This window comes from Labrus mixtus, chromosome 5, assembly GCF_963584025.1.
Source record: "Labrus mixtus chromosome 5, fLabMix1.1, whole genome shotgun sequence".
Lineage (NCBI taxonomy): Eukaryota > Metazoa > Chordata > Actinopteri > Labriformes > Labridae > Labrus > Labrus mixtus.
In genome coordinates, this window is record NC_083616.1 from 3,604,735 (window position 1) to 3,625,100 (window position 20,366).

Here is a 20,366-nt window from a genome sequence, read left to right on the forward strand (position 1 = left end):
TAATAAAAACTCAGATTAATACTGTTATAACTTTTCTGTTTGATCATCTTAATACAAACTCTTTATTTGACCTCTTAAAGCAGAGACCTTTGTGTTTGATGTCCACAGCAACATAACCTTAAAGCTGCACTATGGACATTTAGTAGTGAAATTTGAAAGTGAAACAATTCTGTTATATTTTCTGATAAATCCACAAACTTTACTCAAAGGGAAAAATGTGTCCCTGATCACTGTTTGGAGCTTAAGAGCTACCAGGAGAGTTACAGTTTCACTGTTGCAGGCCCACCACCATAACTTCTCGTGTAGCATTTTATCTTCAAACAGTGTTAAAGGACCCAATTTTCCTCTGAGGACAGTTTGTGTGTTTAGAGTTATGAACATATAACACAGAATCTGTACACTTCTCCAACTTTCACATTTCTCTACTAAATCATAGTGCACCTTTAATCACCATATATCCACTCAGACTCACCATGAAGATGAAATGCTGGATTGTTTCTACACTCAGTCTAACACAGGACTCTGTTCAGAGTCAGAATCTTTCGACTTCAATCTATTCCTTCACTCAGTCAGCAGCACCATGGGGCCACCTTACAGTCAGTAATATCACATCAGCTTCAACTAGCATTACTATATCCACCTCTAACCTAAAGTATGTGAATTGATGAATGATGAACCTTTCTCAGGAGATACGATACATCACAGATACAAATGGATTACTAAAAAGCTTGGTTGATGAGTTTTAGGCTTGGAATGAAACATGAAACAGGTGTTTTTTTACGATGTCAGATTCAATTCTAAAACCTCTCTGCTTTATTCACTTATCTGCAAATGTAGCATTTGATGTTTATTTACTACATGTTCCTTATATTCATATTTAGCCCTCAATAAAATAAAATAAATAAATAAAATATTGAGAATAAAATATTGATCCTCTCACGTGAAACTGTATTCTTACCAACAAAATGTGTGACATACATGTTCATATTCTGCCACATTGATTCATTGTTTGAAACACAAATCTACTAAAGATGCAACCCAGCTTCCACACACACACACACACACGCACGCGCATGCACGCGCGCCCACATGCAGGCACACGCACACACACACACACACACACACACACACACACACACACACACACACACACACTAAGGCTCTTTTCTTTTGAAAAATAATAATCGTTTTTTGGTGCATTGGCAAAATCTTTTTGACTATTCAAACATACATGGACCTGTGTCCCTGACTCTCATCCGGGAGTGCAGAGAGACAGACGTCCACAGAAATCAGTTCAGTCACTCCCAGAGAGAAAATGCGCTGCCATGCCTGTTGCACAGGTGTGCCTGTCGCGAAGCCTGGCCATGAATACAGCGCGGTCTCAACAGAGATGAACTTCAGACTGTGGGAATGGGATGAAAGGAGGCATTTAACATTGATCCGTGGGGCATATGGCAAATATAAACCCCGTGGGAACTTGTTATTGTGAGCTATGAATTGAATCAATAGCAGAAGCTCAGCTGCGCACTGGGGAAGAAAAAAACCCCGAATAGTGACCAAGAAGTCAAAGGATGAATCCAAACCCCTACTAAAAAAATCAGAGCACAATGTGTAACTCTTGCAAACATTCAGGGGAAAACAATTCAATCTTTTCAAGAACGTGACAAGTGGTGCGTAACCACGAGGACGGCACGAGAAGTATGCGTATTAAACGCAGTGGATTAAAAGCGTCTCAAAGCCACTGACACCCAAAGTAGCCAGGCATGCACAGGCAAACAGTGCTTACCTTTACAGATCACGAATACTGTGCAGTAAACGAGCAGCAGGAGGCCCGTCAAGCAGATGTATCGCCCTCTCGTGAGCGCACCCATACCGGCTCGTAGCCCCTCCACGGATACGCTATCGGGATGGAGGTGCTCCGGATCTCTGGCGCATCCTCTCACCTCCTCCTCCTCCGAATTGGACGAGCACCGGCGGCGCAAACTCCTCCAGCGAACCAGGGGAGGGCACGGAATGGCGGAGGGGGAGGAAGAGAGGGAGGAGGTGAAATGTGATCGGGCTGGACAGTTGATCGAAAGGGAAGGAGCATCTTCACTTCACTTTTGCCTCGTGTGTGTGTGTGTGTGTGTGTGTGTGTGTGTGTGTGTGTGTGTGTGTGTGTGTGTGTGTGTTTGCAGCGTGGGATGCGTGCGCTTGGAGTTTGCGCCCCTTAACAGGCATCATCCCGGAGCCTGCCTCCTGCACACCAATGACAGAGAGAGAGGGAGAGAGAGAGAGAGAGAGAGAGAGAGAGAGAGAGAGAGAGGTGGAGAGGGGGACAAACCTTTTTTTTTTACCACTGTCAACAGAAGTTTAACACAATATGAAGATAGAGGATATTGACCAAAAGAGGAAAACACACAGAGAGTCAGAGTCTCACTTTATGATTTAATGTGCACACACTGTTACAATTTCTGGTGAAATATTTGACTATACAGTGAAAAGTGACAGTACGCCAATATATGTGGTCAGATTATTCCCTCAATCACACACACACACACACACACACACACACACACACACACACACACACACACACACACACACACACACACACACGCACGCCGGCCCGCCCGCCCGCAGGCACATGCACTGCCAAGTCCATTTCTCAGAAGGGTTTCTTGGCGTTCTTGCTCTGTTATGAAGTCATAATTATAAACTACTAAACCTCTATAGTTTTATTTTAGGAGCAGGGAGAGTTGAGGATTCTGTCAGTTGCAGATGTCTTCATCTCTGTTTACAGATTAAAAATGTAACATATGTGTACTTGGTGGTCTGGATTTCAGTGTGGGATGGGTTCAGGTTAGATCTGTGGTCGGTTTTTAGTCCCAGTTGGAATACGACACACTCATCTCATGATATAATATCTTTCATGATTCTAAAGGAGTTCATCACAAGTTTATCTTTTTTTTACAAAGCGGTGAGATTCAAGCCAATTTATGAATAAACTTTTATTTCATTTAAATTCTCTCAAACTGAAAAAATGCAACACATCCTTTTTCTTTTATGATATTTTTTATGTTATTTTTTAACAGCTGACTTTGTGTCACCTCATCTATGTTTTTATTCACCTGCTTGCAAAGATAGGTCCTTAGACATTCTTCAATCAAAGATAAATATTCGTTTTACACAGAGGTGATGTGGAGTTATGGTCAGAGAGTCTTTGATGATTGAACTCTACATGGAGACAGGTTGATCCAAGATGTCTGCCCTGAGCGGCAGCAACATCTCTCCCCCCGTCGAGTCCAGACACTCGAGGTGTTAGCTGATGATGTCGTTTGAGGCTGACGGGCTGAAAAGCTGAACTAACTGTGAAGACTTGGTGGTGATGGCGAGCTGGAGGGTTGCATGTAACGATGGTTGGCTTTCATGCATCAAAACACCAAGTGAAATTCCTTGTTTGTGTAAATGTACTTTCTGATTGCATGAATGAACTGGAGGAAGAGAAAGCCATATTTAAAGAAGACAGCAGCAATATGAGAGGCTAACAATGAGGGAGTGGAGCAGGGCTATGGGATAGATGTGACCAGGTGATGAATACAGGAGAATGAGTGAGCATGCATGTGACACAGTATGACAATGAACAATAAAATAAGATTATAATATGCACTAATGGAGAGATGTCAGAGTGGGAGGGGCTGCAAGGGCACCTCTGCAGTGCATAGGATGTGAACTGGTATACCTCTCCAGCTACCAGACCAATATCCAGACTTCTAGACCGAGCTACTGCTACTGCCGCCCTGATGTATCCATCATGCGAGCAGGTGATGATTACAGGACAAGGAGTGAGCATGCATGGTGGAGTGCATGTGACACAGTGTGAGGAGGAATAAATAATCCAGCATGCAGAATATAAAGTCTTCCTGACTGACTGACTGACTGACTGAACTTTTGCTAGAGCTACATTATAAAAAATATACTTTATGATGTATCTATTCTTAATCTTCTCCTGGAGGATCAAACTACTGAAACCTGAACTGAAAACATAAAAAAAATGATGTAAGGCTACAATAAAAGAATATTATACAATCAGCATCAGGAGTCTTTTCTGTTGAAGTGCTGCTGCTTTATTAAAAACATTCTCATAATCCTCCATATGTAACAGAGTCAATAATGCTATCATTTACCTCATACCTCAGATATGAAGTGTCTGAGGTAGTGGGAAATGGTTCCCTGGCTATACACAGAGTCAGTGAGTCGCCCCTGGAGGATGACGACACGTGGCATATTATTCTGGCACTAATCCAGGTACAGGCTCAGATATCTGACCTTCATCATCTGATGAAACACAGCAGCAGGTCACCATCATGCTCCAACACAGTGTTGTGAAAAGTCCCACTTTATCATGTCTGGACTGAGGCTGCTGGGCTGACACTGTAGCAACAAGAGACCTGGTTCATGTGGCTCGCATGTGGAGGTGTGAAATCTGAAGAAGGAGCTAATAGCTGAAAGTCACACCACTCCACATGGCGTGAAAGACACGGGCTAATTCTGCATTTGTAAGATAATTATAATACCCACTGTAGTGTTGTACTGACGGATCTATGAATGTCATAGCTGACCTCTGAATGTGTAAATAAAAACAGTGTGATGATGTGATGATTTGCAAGGCATGTAAACTCCATATCTGATTGACAACAGCACAAAGACGACATTTCAAATGTTAAAACTGAGAAATGTTTTTGGATAATGATGCCCATTACAATTTGATGCAGGCAACAATAAAAATGTTCAGTGTCATGGTTAAACCTCTGTTGCATCAATTTTTTATTAAGATATTTTATGGACCCTTTTGCCTTTATTTAGACAGGACAGCTGAAGAGAGACAGGACATATTGGGAGGAGAGAGAGGAGGAGGACATGTGCACAGCAAAGGGCCGAGGTCAGATTTGAACCCACGGTCGCTGGGCTGGTGTACGCGTCATAACCGCTAGGCTACCAGCGCATCACTGCTTTATAGGTGTTTTGGGAACTTGAATTGCTTGCTTGAAGTAAGATTTCAGCTGTCTAACATTTCCGGGTCTCCTTTGATTTATTTCTTCATAATCCCCCAAATATTTTCAATGAATGACAAGATGGAATGCAGGAAGGCCAGTTCATCCCTGCAGAGCCATGCTGCTGTTTTATGTCTAGAATTTGTTTACCAGCATTAATGGCGCCCTCCCAGATGTGCAGGTAACCGATGCCATGTGCACTAATGCTCCCTCATACCATCAAGGATGCCGGTCCCTCTCCTCTTCAGACTGCTGTGATTGGGCGGTTGTATAGAGTCATCTTGCCTGGTCACTATTTCCAGTGTTCTTTACGACTGTCAGCTATAACATGCTAATCTTTTTAAATCTTTATTTCTAAAACCATATCATCTAATTATACATAAGCCCGTGATGTTTTCACCGTGGAGCCTGCCTCTGTTAGCTGTGGCACCATTACAGAGGTTTCCTGAGAGAGAGAGAGAGAGAGAGAGAGAGAGTTCACTCTGTCATCAAGGATGAGTTGAGACAGAATCTCACTTCCTCCTAATACAGGCCCAGATATAAAGATTTGAGAGAGGCTTTCTTCGATCAGATTAAAGCTACACACCCTGAGTTTAGCCTTCTCCCTGATCCTCATGAGCTGCTCTATCTACTCTATGTGGGGAGAAAAGTCTGAGTGCAGTACACATGAAGACAAACTACACTCAATGTCTCCCATTCATCACACCTTTAAAGTGTCTTTTTTATCATATCTGTCGATTGTTGATATTTGTATATTGTATTTGACAAATCATTTGTTCATCAGACTTTTCTGTACTGCTTTGGCAACATGGATTGCTGATCTGAGAGAGAGAGAGAGAGGAATCAAATCACTGAGTGAACCGCTAAAAATGTTTTTGTTTTTGAGAGAAATTTGCCAATATGGTGCAATGTAAAACTGAAGGTGTCCGTGTAATCATCCAGGTCATGGAAAATTTGTACCGGACTGGTTGAAGACTCTTCAGTCCAGTTGCCTTTGAATAAAACTGACGTTAGCAAACATAAAGACTGCTACAGTGTGAGCAAAGTAGGCGAAACATCTGAGTATCGATTTATTTTACAGTACTGGTGAAGTAACTTTGGTCTGCCATAACCAGACCAAAAAATCAAGTGTTTCAATGAGGCATGTTTATGATTGGTAGTTCAAACTAGAGGGGGGGATGAGGGGGGTAGCCTCATCCTGCCCATGTCTAGATCCAGGCCTGCTTCAGTTTCATTTAAATTGAGCCACAGCGGGTTGTTGCTTTACTTGATCTTGTTTACATACGGTTTCCTCTTTGCATGTTAGCGTTTAAACAAACATTTGTGTGAGCAGTGATGAACTGTGTTCACAGTCAGTTGTCTTTGAGAGTTCATGAGCACATAAAGAAATGTTCATTACACTAAAGTTTTTACTGCAGGGCCGTCTGACAAGATCATGGACATACACTAACGGCTTTCTGCCTTGTTCCCTGCATACAGGAGATCTTCAGATTCTTTGAATCTTTTATTGATATGATACTCTGGACATATCATGATTATTTGCAATTACAGTAAAAAAACTAAAGTCTTAAAGTGTTGCACTAATTGTCAGCACAGTCATCCACAGAGTTAACCCCTCCACATCTTAACTTCTCATACCTGATCATGTTACATACCTGTTGGCAGTTAACCTTTCTAACTGTGAGCTCATCCATCAGGTGTTTTATTAAGCATTTTAAAAGTTCCACTTTCGTTTTTCTTTCAAATTAAATTGTGTCATATAATTTTCCAAAAACAAGAATATTTCTCAGTTTCAATATTTGGTTTGTTGTCTTGGTGTTTCATTGTTTTGCAAATGATCACAAACTGTTTTTACACAACCTCATTAATTGTGTTTTTATTTTTTATTCAAGAAGGCTTTAAAGGAAGAATGTGTGACTTTTTTGATCTTTTTGAGTTTTTTTTTTCAGTCTGAAGCCTCCGCTCTCCTCCAGAGACACACCTCCAACCCCTCTCCACTCACTCGAAGGAGTTATCAATGAGATCGCACCATAATTAAGCACCATTATTAGCAAAATTGTTACTTGCAGTATCATTACTGCTTTATCAATCTTCATTTTATTATAACTTAAGTATAAAGTTTAAACCTTTAAGTCCATCACAGTCCACACTCACAGATACAAACTAAACACAGAAAGATAGACTACAGACAAAGATATCACTGATCCTGAACGTTTCCTGTCCTCTAACTCTCCTTCCTGTATCGATCTTATGAGAAAAGCTACCCCTAAAAAAATAAATATATCTCTTCTACTTTGTATTTTTATTTCCCAACTTACTGGTAATATGGAACATGACATGATACAGAAAGGTCATCTTTGAAAATACAGTATCATCTGTTGAAACATATATATATATAAAACATCTTTTAGATTCATACGGGGCCTTACAAAGTCTGCAAACAGACAGTTTAGAAAGAATAACTATGAAACAAAGAAACATGTGGTCGTTAAGAAAATGTGAACAAAAAAAGAAGTAAACTTATACTAGAGCTGGTATAGTTTAATAATACTATAGCTTTGCAATAACTTCCTTTTTGTAAAGCAGCATGCTGATGTGTTTCCATCCATCCATTATCTTTACTGCTTTTCCCGTTAGGGGTCGCGGGGGGCTGGAGCGGATCTCTGCTGTCATTGGGAGAGAGGCGGGGTTACACCCTGGACTGTTCTCCAGTCAATCACAGGGCTGACATACAGAGACAGACATTGTCCCTTGAGGTTTTCTCTGCTGGAATCCTTGCCTTTGTTCTCTAATGTGTTCGTAATGGACACTGGACGGTCTGTTTTTTTTTTGTTTTTTTAAGATTTATTTTTGGGCTTTTTGTGCCTTTAATGGAGAGATAGGACAGTGGATAGAGCTGGAAACCAGGGAGAGAGAGAGTAGGGAATGACATGCGGGAAAGGAGCCACAGGCCGGATTTGAACCTGGGCCGCCCGCTTGGAGGATTATAGCCTCCGTAAATGGGGCGCACACACTAACCGCTGCCCCACCAGCGCCCCTGGACGGTCTGTTTTAAAGTCTGTGGGCTTGATGTATTACTGTATTATTATGTATTATTATAAAACTCATAGTTATGTATAAGAATTATGATAAATCCAACTCTCTGTTGCATGAGTGTGTGTGCTTCTGCTTGTGTACTCATGTGGATGAGCAGACGCCAAAGAGGTAGCAGTGAGCGTATTCTCTTATTCTGACATCACTAGATTGTCCTCATGTCCAAAGGACTATAAAGATGAGAGCGGACAGGGAAACTAAAGCTTGCCGCCTCTCAGCCTTCGGCCATTTAAAAAACATGATTTCAATATATCAGCAAATGCATAAACGTATTTAACTGAGCAGTGAGATCGCTGCTCTGTCTTTCTAATGCGTCCTCCAAATAGCAGCTACGTCAGGTATTAAATAGGAAAGACATACAGTGTTGTGTGGTGAGATGCTTTGCGCTGTGTGGTGTACCATGAGGCCTTTAAGGTGTTAAGAGAGGGCTTGAAGTGTGTTGGTTGGATAATGGTGATGAGAAACAGCAAGACGGAGATAAATAACTAGCAGCACTTTACCTGCCAAATCCCAGACTCCCAATCACAGACCTTTCCCATTAAGTGTGTGAGGGCTTAATGTGGTCTCTCAGTCCAATCATCAAGTGCACAAAGATCTGATGTGGACTTCACTGGGAAACTGCACACCTTGTGTGAGGCTGGGTATACACTCCATTGTGTAAAAGTCGTGGTGGAATGTCATCTCGCACTGTACCAGTGAGTTGTTTACAACGCACTATCAAAGCTCATGACTTGTGTGCTCTCACTGTACGTGTTAAATCAGGATGTACAGTAATAACAACTGTCCATAAAGTCTCTTTAGAAAACTCCCACAGACAGAAGTTCAAGTCAGATATTTGTGTTTCAGTTGTCTCAAATGCAAACACTGTCAAAAACGTTGACGCTCTCTCTCTCTCTCTCTCTCTCTCTCACACACACACACACACACTGAATAACTCACTCGACATCACCAAAACCAAAAGTTATCTAGCAGCTAAATTAAAAAACAAAATAGTCTATTCCCCAGCAGCTGGAGGTTTGCAGCTATTCCCTGCAAAAGTAACTCTCATTTATATCTTTTGGGATAGGAGGGGGACGACACATCAAACCTGCTGTCGTAATAGTGTTTTCTGAAAACACCTCAGCTCCAGCTCTCAGCCTGTCTTTAGGTTGACTGAAAGTTAGACTGAGACAGGATTTCCAACATGGAGACTGCTGCTGATGATCCTCCAGAGCCCCCTGCAGGAACAGATGACTGACGTCACTCAGGCCTTGTCCATTAATATTCACAGTCTATGGTGTGAGCACACATTTTCTAAAAAGTGGAGCAGGCAAAAGAAGGAGAGGATGGACTTTTCTCAAAATCGGGGGGTTTGGTGACAGACTATATTAATTTAGAAAAACACGATAAAGTGTATTTTCCATAAAATGTGACCTTTAACATGAACACTGTGTTATTGGCCTCAGTTGGTTTGCTTCATGTCAGGGTTATTTCCATACTTATATAAACATTCCTTATATTCCTTACTCTAAATGCAACAGGAAACCAAAGAGAAAAATCCATTGGCCACACAGAGACATCTAAACAGAATATATTTATATTACCTTGTATGCACAGACCCTTCTCTATTTGCAGGATGGTGCTACTCTTGGCATGCCGCGCTTGAAATGTGCTCCTCCATGCACAGGATGAATGACACTACTTACTGTATTCTTATTACCACATGCTGCCTCTCTGCAGACGAGGTATGGACTGATACCATTTATCATGCTAGACATGAGGCTGGGTTTTTATCAAACCCATTTTCTCCTTCAGGGAGTTCACAGTGCACATCTTGGATGCATTTTAAAATTTATTGGACATCTTTATTTATATATTTGGCTTTTGGTTCACAAGTGAGTCTGGAAACTCCCAGCACAGGAGTCGCTGTCCTCGTCGCTTTGGTGTCCAAACGTATTGAGTGGCTGGTAATGTCAAACCTCCTGAGGGGATGAACCTTAATTTCTTCAAGGGAGTATGCTGAAAATCCATAAACAAACTGTCAGAGAGGGTGTGTGATAGCCCGACTGCCTGAAGGCTTTGTCTATTGGAAGGTTTCTGTAGGTAGCCCAGAGAGATTCTGCAACAGACGAGGTGACTCTGGCATGCATGCAGATGTGACATGTGCGATGCTGATGGATTTTCAATGAGAGGTAGAGCATGACAATCCTAGGGCTTAGGTAGCTAACAGAGAAATGTGTCACTTCACCCTTTTGTCTCATAATCAGGTCGTCCCTTAACTTGACTCTCTTACTTTATAACTGAAGATTTACACTGCAAAACAGGATTTCTGTTCTGAATTTAAACCATTGAAACAAAGAGTTCTGAGTGTGTAAATTGCTGGTAATGGTATATAGACCTCATATTCGTGTTCCTGCATCTCCCTCTATGACTTGTTTCAACCCCGGCACAGTTTCAGCAGATGGCTTTTCATCATCAGTCTGGTTTTGCCCGAGGTTTCTGCCTCTTAAAAGGAATTTTTACTTCCCACTGTAACTTTGCTAAATGTTGCTTAGTGCTTATAATGGATTAATGTTGGTTCCTTAATAATATAATAATAGATATTATAGCATTGAGTAAGGTATTTTACCTGCTTTTGTGTGTCTTGAAATAACATTTGCTATAAATAGGTGCTAAACAAATTAATAAAGATTAATTGATGGATTGATGGATTGATGGACTTGAGCTTGAATATTTATTTTCTAGTCTTCTGACTGCTCACACCACATGTCACACCTACACATTCACACGCTACCAATCATGGAGGTTTTTCCCTCCTCCGTTTAAAAAAATAATCCCGTCCACAAGGGCTGGGTATCATTGGGTGTCTCACGATTTGATTTTGATTTGTGGGGTCACTAATCGATTCAGAATCTACCTTTGATTAAAAACGATTCTGGATTCATAGATCCATGCATTCAAAGTCTATTTTTTAATATGTACATAACTTCAGAATCTACTCCAGTCTTCTGTGAGACTGGCTGAATTTCTTGTTGCTCCATTTGGCATTCTACTGAGTTAAAGCACTAGCTGTAGCACTTAGCAGGGAGTGACTGATTAACCAAGCACCAAAAAAAAAAGATTTTTGGAAGTTATGAATCTATTTAAAATCTCAGAAGATAAGACGCTTGATTTTTACATATATCGATTTTTTTCCCCACCTCTACCTTCCCCACACGCTCAGTTCTCAAAAACATCTTCGTCCACATGAAAAAGCAGAACGCCCTGTTATGGCTGTCATGAGCTTGCCCAGTCAACAACGATGTCCTTGACATGCTTTCATTTTCAAATTGTCCATTCAGGCGTCTCTGCTCGTCAACATAGAGGAAGAGTAACTGTGTGTATGTGTGAGCATGTAAAAGTCCAGTTAGCAACGTTAGCACCAGCACTAGTTTTGTTACATTTGCCTTCGCACTAATCTCATGAAAACTAAAGTGACAGCGTCGCATAATCATGACAAACGAAGGAGAAACTGATGCACAGGGTTACTATACAAGAACAAAACTCAGTTTTCCCCGTCTACACATAAACACCTTAAACAGAGTTTCTGATAATCTTCATTCTGGGAGGAGTTTTCAGTGACCTAAATGCTGTTTGTGTACGAAAAGCCAAAACACACAGAAAAACCTCAGTTTTCAAAAATGCCCCCCTACGTGTGGACTAGGTCTGAGACTAAGTTGACCTTTTACTATGTTTGCATTTCACAACACCTACACTAGGGGTCGGAATCAACAGAGTCCCCACAATACGATATTATCGCGATTTTTAACATTTTTTCTCATATGCTGAGAATTGCGATACAATATACTGTGATGAAGCTTTTTAACTGCATGTTATGTCCACTACACTAACTAACTAAATCAAGAACTGTTTTGTCAAATAAGATAAAATTCTCAGTCTGTTCATCTTACTTTAGTCTTTTTATTTGTATTTCAGTCTAATTGAACTTGAATTATTAACCATGCAACTTTGTGCAACCCCTTCAGCAGTTAAAAATGAAAAAAACATATCTAAAATATCATATCAAAAATATGGATGCTTGTCCGCCATGAGACGATATAATATCGCCAAACAAAATATTGCGATACCATACTGTATCGATTTTTTACCCCACCTCTAACCTACACACACATCTACTCCACTCATGCACGTCACACACCACTGACTTTACTGACTTCCACCTCATATTGTAAATATTTAATTTGGTATAATTTGAGTTAATTAATTGTTAAACTCATTAGGTCTAATCTGTTTTAATAAAGGATTATAATAATGAAACTTGGTGTTGTCTCCCCTTTTGCTGTGATCTCCTGAGCATGTTTACAGAAAATACCGTGGTTTCTTATAACGAGCCAATATTTGATATTTTAGCCTGAACACCATATTCTCCCCACCCCAGAAAAAAAAAACATTTTCCAACAATAGCTTTGCCTTCTGTATCAAATAACTCCCGTTCTACCTTTGATTATTTACATTTTCTCAACGCCTATTGGACCTTTGAGACATACAGCAAAGATAAACATTACAAAACAACGATGACCAGCCCAATTTGAGAAAAATGATCTTTAGCTCCCGGGACAGTTGTCAAACACATCCAAGTGCTGGAGCTGGAGCCTCATAGACTCCCGTCTGTTTGGCCTCCCTCGGCCTCTGAATGAATTCGGCCTTGTTCCCCCTCTCTATGGTTTCAGACTACAGGTGCTCATCCTCGAGGTCTGCTGGATGCGACAGCACATTATTCTTCCTTAAAGATACGACAACCCTCTGTGGCTAGAAGAAAAAAGAGGAGGAGGGGAATATCATTTATCACTATCAGGACTTACAGCTTTGACTTGCACCATGTGGAGGCGCAGACATTATATGGAGGACATTTCTCAGCAGGGATGTGGTACACAATGTTCAGAGGAGCTGGTATGAAGAAGGAGGATTTTAAATGTATGAAGAAGGGAGATCAGTATCATAATGCACGGGATATTAAGCTGATGATACTGATGCACTCTGTGAAGTTGGCCAAGCAGTTCAACAGGGACTGGTTAAATCTTAATATGAGCTTGTTAAAGTTCTACAGCCCTGAACTGAAAAGCCCAGAAAAATTGACTTATTTAATTATGTCACTGTTATTTAAAAACCGGAGATTTACTGATTTGCTTCTAAATTCTAATGGTAGCAATAACACCCATATTTTGACGGAAATTATGGAAGAGATCATTCATTTTTAAAAGCTCAATATGCAACTTTCAGAGCTTTCTGTGATGTCACAAAGGGAAAATCTCCAAACGGTCTGTTTGAGTACAGGTTTTCTGAAAAGAGGAGCAGGCAAAAGACGGAGAGGATGGACTTTTCTCATCATTGGGGGGTTTGTAGACAGACTAGAGACACATGTTAGTGTTAGAGAAACATGGTGAAGTTTATTTTGCATAATATGTGACCTTTACATTTTTCGAGCTAAACATGAAAATACAGACACAGAAAACAGCGAACACAGAGCTAACTGGACACACGTGCAGTTCCTGAGGTAACCTGTCCCTTTGGTGTGACTCCCACTGGGGATACCAGAGTCACAGCAGCTCCTGCCATGGTAACTGACTGCAACAAGAACAGATGCACTGACACACACTCACACACACACAGTTGAAAGTTCACCCTGAGAGCTTGCACACCCTTCAAACTAGCCTGTGGTGTTACTTTAAACTCTGCTTCTTAATGTTATTCATGTATAAATAACAGCTGTTTTCTTTATAACCATGCCTATTGTTTTGTTGTGTTTCTTTAACTTTGCCATGCATGTACAGTACATTACCCATAATTAACGCTTTAGCTTTTCATGCAGGTCATACATGTATAAAAAATAGGGGGAGGGGGGGACCTAATACCTTTAAATGTTAAACGATATTTGTTTACTTCCTCACTCACAGTGCCATGATGCAGATGTCACATTCAGTACGTGGGACTGCAGGTCTGTGATTTTTCCAATAGAAGCTATGTATGAGATATCAACAACATGAGTGCCTGCAGTCTTTAAGAATGCAGCTCTTTTAAAAACTACCTTTGTTCCCAGACTGCCTCTGCTGATCTCTGTGACAACATGTCAAGTGCTCCAGCGTCGCTTCAAGGACTTCAATAGTTCTCAGAACTTCACAAAGAAAACAAATCTTCACTTTGTCTTTTCTGAGCTACGTCCAGAAATAGTCCTCAACAGGGCCTCCCAGTTGCGTAGTTTAAATATTTCTGTCACAGTGAGTGCTTGGTCCGTTTTGATTTTCCCCTCCCCCATTCCACTCGGTCCTCTTCACTCTGCTCACCTGCATTGGATCTACAATCAACTCCACCTACAAGAACCCTGCAGCAACACTACAGTCTCTGCTGGGTCATAGTGCCATGACAAGTCCAGCTCCTGTTCAGCCCTGTGGACAACCTTTAAGACTTTGGTTTGTTGCCTGCCTGCCACGGCTCTGAAAGATTTATAAAGATCTATTCTAACATAGGTTACATAAACAGGTCAACATTATTGAATTAACTAATCACTAGTAACACTCCTGGGTGAAAGTCATGTCTTTGACCCCTCCATCCATCCACCCATCAATCTTTCTTCTTCTTTTTCTACGCCTATAAGAAGAATGGCCACTAGATGTTTCCCCCATAAGCTGCTGAAACAGGAGTCCCTTCCTGCCATCTTTCTACCTGGGTGGTCTGATGAAAATATGAAGTGTGTAGAACATTTTATTCCGATATTCTTTTTTTTTGTTGCTCTGGTTTAGTTACCACCATTTCATCTGCCACGTGTGTGGAGAAACTCTCCCCTGCTCTTCAGCTGCTTGCTAACTGTGTCTGACTTGCCTGGTGGAGCCGGGCAGGTAGTCTGCAGTGCATTCATCAGGGCGCCCTCGCTGCAGCTGTGCACAGCAGCGGGGACATTGATCAGGTTGATGGGAGCTGTGAGACTGAAACAAAGCAGTTAAGCTGCAGGCTGTACAATCAAAACAACTAGTTGAAAGATGCCAAAGTTCTCTGTAGCGCTGAAGGAGATGGCAGTGATTCCCTGTGGGGGTTTTCCACTTCAAGCAACTCCTTTATTCCATAAAGCATAATCATTGATATGAAATATTGATTGCTGCAGCTGCAAAATGAGAATCCCTGCTCTGCAAAGTTCTTTCCTTTTAATCAACCTCTAAAGGTGTGAACACTTTCTTTAACTTGCTCAGAGCAACTTTAAAACACCGAGTGATGTATTCTACTTTTGGTTACGCTGGGATTAAATCCAATTTGACAGAAAAATTTCTTATTGAATAAAAGCGAACAGAATGAATTAGCATGTAAAGCACATTTTCACTCTTCAAATGGAGGCTACTTCACGCTGCTACAGTCCCCGTGCGGACCAAGTCTGGAAATTTGTCTGGTAGCTGGAGAGGTGCCAGTTCACTTCCTGAGCACTGCTAAGGTGCCCTTGAGCAAGGCACAGAATGCCCCCTCCCCCAACCTGCTCAGGAGTGCTCGCTGTGGGCAGCCCCCTCACTCTGACATCTCTCCATTAATGCAGCTCCATAGGATTCTGTTTGTGCAACTCAAAGGGCTTTTACCCAGCAGGTCACACACACTCACACACTGATGACAGACGCTGCTATGTGAACAGATCTTCAGTATTTACTAGTCCTTTCATACACATTCATGCACCGCTGAAGCAACGGGAGCAACTTGGGCTTAAGAGTCTTGCCCAGGGACACATCGGACATGTTGCTGCAGGAGCCGGGGATCAAACCCCAGACCTTCCGGTTAAGAGACGACTGACTTTACCACTGAACCATGGCCTCCTTTGAGCCCCAACTCAAAGACAGTTGGATCATAGCCTACATTCCTCTTCCATTCATTAAAAACTGCCTGGTTGTCAACAGTTTATAATCACCACTCACACTGAATATTCTGTGTATCAGGTCAAGAAAATAAATAATTTAGATTCTGTTCAGATCTACTCACTAAGGCTCACTTAAAAGAAACCTGACTGCTGCATGAGAAACACTGAGATGATGAAGCCAATCAGCCCTGACTGCAGAGACGCTTAAGGAGAATAAAGAAGGGGGAAAAAAGGTGCACTGATTCCCCGCAAACTGGAACCCATCCACAAACAGACTCTATTATCTGTTGCATTTGGCAGGCAAACAGAGAATGATTTCTCTTCCATGGTTATGATATAAATGGAAAGTACAAGTCCCACGAACAAACAGGACTGTGCTGTTAAGGCAGTCATTTACCTTAAGCCTGTTACTCATTACTGCTCTTGAACAAAGAAACCATCTGCTAGATGAGCCAAGGATTAACAAACAGAGTTTTATTATTCATGTGGTTATGTTGCACGCCAGCAGAAAGGACTTGCAACCAAACACTTTCAATTTAAGTCAAGGAATAGAGAGAAGAAGAAGAACATACTCACTGCTTATTTGGATGTTACTAAGTGTGTTTAGATCTCGGTCATTCTGTGTCAGTTTAGGTGCAATGTGAAGCTACGGGCTAACCAAAGAGCGCTAACATTAGCCTGCTAACACAACCATGCAGGTCACAGGTGATTACAGCTCAAGCAAAGGACAATTTTGTCCACCGCTTGCTCTTAATGGTGTTTAATTATGGTGTGTTCTAATTGATAACTCGTTCATGCTTGAGGTGTGTTGCTGGAGGAGGTGTGGCCAAACATCAGTTTGTTTTGGTTTTAATGCTGATGCTCAAGGACGACATCTAGTGGAACAAAATGTCGCACATTGTTCCTTTTTTTTAAAGTTTATTTTTGGGCTTTTTGTGTCTTTATTGTAGAGATAGGACAGTTGATAGATTTGGAAATCAGGGAGAGAGAGAATGGGGAATGGCATGCGGGAAAGGAGCCACAGGTGGGATTTGAGTCTGGGCTGCCCGCTAGGGGGACTACAGCCTCCATACATGGGGCGTGCGCACTAACCACTGCACCACCAGCGCCCCACACATTGTTCCTTTAATATGGATTTAAGCAGCCGAGGTACAAAAAAACAATTTCCCATGGCCTCCTGGGTGAGGTAAATTAGGGATGTAACGACATTTTCAATTTCATCAATTTTTCTTCAGGATATGCCAGAACAAAAGTGTCTCAGTACCGTGGTGGATCTGTGACGGTATGAAACATCTTTTCTTATGTGTCCTTGTTGGAAGATCTATCTGTGGGGATCTGGTGATGACGGGGTTTAGCTGTATTTATGCTAGATGTTTGTCTGGAAGTGAGTAGTTATCAGGGTTTCGTACTCCAAAATGCCAATCCTAAGGAAAGGTAAGCCCAAGACGGGGGAGGATCTTAGCATTTGGAAGAGGAAAACAAAAAGCAGGGGAGTCTTTGATGGGATTAGAGTCAAGAGACCGACACTGGGAAGAAAAAGCGGAAAAGGCTTTTTATCTTCTCTGTTTCTCTGAGACCACAGAGCTCACGTTGTACACCTGGTAATTTGTTGATATAAAAAATACACCTTTGGCACATAATTACAGTCCTTCCACCACTTTATTTACACACTGCTTCACATCTCTGTTAGCTTAAAAGCTCCTCGGGGGGATTGTAGTCAGAATGTATTTAAATTCTATTCACACAAATCATGTATCTGGGCATGAACAAAATTGTTTTCACACAAGGGGGGGGGGAAAGGAGCTAAATAAATAATTCCACACCTAAATGCCAAAGACTATACGCATTGGCAAGATAATCCCACCGCTCTCTGATCCACACTCTCCATTTGAAACCAGTCAGGGAAACAGAAAACAGGCAGTTGTGATATAGAGTCCATGCTGTGCCGTGTATGCTCTATTCTGCTGGCCCTCCAGCTGTCTCTCTGGGTTGATCTGAGCCCCCCAGCTGGGGTGGACCACCAAGCTGCTGTTATCAAAGCCATCTGATGTCTGGCGCAGTCGGGAGTACAGAGAGCCTACATGTCCTTTTTGTGAATATGTCCCTTCAGTCGTCTTTCAAATGAGACGTGTGTACAGCATGTTAATTATTCCCAGTGATGGCCGGTGTGACAGATAATGCTCTAAAGTGGCTTCACTGACACAAAACCATGTATTGAATGGGTTTACCACTGATGGAAGAGAAGTGCTGTATGTTTAGAGAGAACCGCAGCTTCCTCAAGCAACGGCAAATTTAGAGAAAAGGGACATTTCAACTGGGACTAAAAAAGAGGAACTGAAAGCTCCTGTGAGGGCTTCTTATGAGCTCATTAAGAAGACTAAAAATGAATGTTGTCGCCTCTCTATGAACTACAAAAGAAATGAAGTTCATTAAGTACAAAATTAAGAAATATTTACATTGTATTTTTAAAATCTATGACCATCGCGGTGGGGTACGTAAGCTGCAAAAACAGCCTTTGTTTACATTTTTACAGCGAAAATTCCCAATGAGGGATTCAATCAGACATCAGGATGAGATTTTTCACCAAAAAGACGCAGCTGACACAAGTACAGGGTAAGATCAGCAAAGAGATGAGAGGTATTGGGGCACCAAAATCGTAACAACTTGAAGAGTTCCTCACAAAAGTAGCTGATGGAAGTCGTAACATAAAGGAAGAATGTACCATTTTAGACATAAATATATCAGAAATATATATGGAGGTGTCGCCAAGGAGCAGTTTGTTTTGGTTTCATGCTGGTACTCAAGAGTGACATCTACTGGATCAAAAAGGAACACATTCTTCCTCTAAAGGATAAAACCAATGAAGGTTTGACTCATCAGCAGCATTGCCAGAATAAAAGTGGTACATTTTTTTATAACACCCAGATATACTCTGTTTTCCCAAAAATTAGCAAGTTACATTTACAGACAGTCACTTCACTTCTGCAGTGTGACTTCATGGAGTCAGGATCATCGTTCATCTACCAGCCATGGAGAAGGTGCAGATTTTGCAACCAATATGGTGAGACAACTGAATAAGAACGCATTAAATTGCAACTAAAAACTGCACTTTTTATGTCTAAGTTGTAAAGATTTAAATCCTCACAAAAAGGTCGGTGAAAGTGTTGTTCATGTGTTCAACATACAACAAGCTTCTTCACTTCCTGTCAGCTTTCACCACCATGTTCTCCAGTGCTGTTGTTAAGCCGAAGTGCATACATCTTTAGAAGTATATGGACCTCTCAGGCAGTAGTGCATCCATCCATCTGTTATCTACACTGCTTATCCCGTTCGGGGTCGCAGGGAGACCCAGCTGTCATTGGGCAAGAGATGGGGGGCACCCTGCACTGGTCACCAATCAGTCACAGGGCTGACATAAAGACACAAACAACCAGTCACAAGTGGTCACCAACACTATCAGTCCCTCCTGTTTGAGCTACGACATTGAGTCTCATGGATGGTGGATTGATGCGTAGCAATGAACCCGACAGAGGCGTCACACCTCTGTTCACACTTCTGTTCATTTATTTTGATGTTGACATCCATGCTCCTAAAAAATCTGAGTTGCTGTGAATTGTACGCTGCCTCTGGTGTTCCTCACTTCAAAGTGAGTTTGAAAGACTTGCATCTTGGTTCTGATTCTGCATTCTGTGAAGTAAAACCACTTAAAGTATCATCAATCAAAGTGCATTAAACACGGACATCTGTGACAAAGGCCTCAAGGCCTCGAGCTCCACTTTCACACTCTAAACCTTTTTCTCGAAAGGTGAGAAGACTCTGCCGGCGTTGCTAATTGAGGCTGGCTCTACTCTATGCTAAGCCACCAGTCGTATTTCCTCCAGCTGGAGACTGATACAGTAAAATAAGACCTGGTATCCGCCAACACCTACTCAGCAGGACATCCTGGAGACGTTAGTCCTAAGTTAATTTGAAAGAGTCTGCACCACCTAATGGCCAGGTGCACGGAGCAACGTGATGAGAGGCTCATTTCCTCCTCACAACAGCTGGTCAACTGATACTTTAGCTACCTAGACTCCAGAGGAGGTTTGGCAACATACTGGGATGAATCAAATAAGCGTCTACATGCACTGCAGCTATGCAGAATATTGCAAAGCGTCGAATAGGAAACCCAATTCCGAACTGTAAATTGACAAGAGAGTTATTCCACCGAAGGAAAGATTAATGCAACTTATTAAGTCTGCACTGTTGTTTTCTGAACCACGAGAGCCCTGGAATCATTACAAAACTGTGGAAGGGAAATCCGGTTACTTTTTTGCATGATGACTATATTCAATCACTGACCTTTAGAGCTCGAAAAAAGGAAGCGCTATGCT

The 20,366-nt window shown here is 41.6% G+C and overlaps 1 protein-coding gene across 1 annotated transcript in view; it reads right to left on the reverse strand.

Moving 5' to 3' along the window:
• unc5db (unc-5 netrin receptor Db) overlaps window positions 1-2,157 on the reverse strand; it is a 147,087-nt gene extending 144,930 nt beyond the window's left edge. The window contains exon 1 of the mRNA XM_061037359.1: window positions 1,787-2,157. Within this exon, the coding sequence (XP_060893342.1) occupies window positions 1,787-1,871 (85 nt within the window). The 5' untranslated portion in view covers window positions 1,872-2,157. The remainder of the gene's footprint in view (window positions 1-1,786) is intronic.
• Window positions 2,158-20,366: the final 18,209 nt, after the last annotated feature.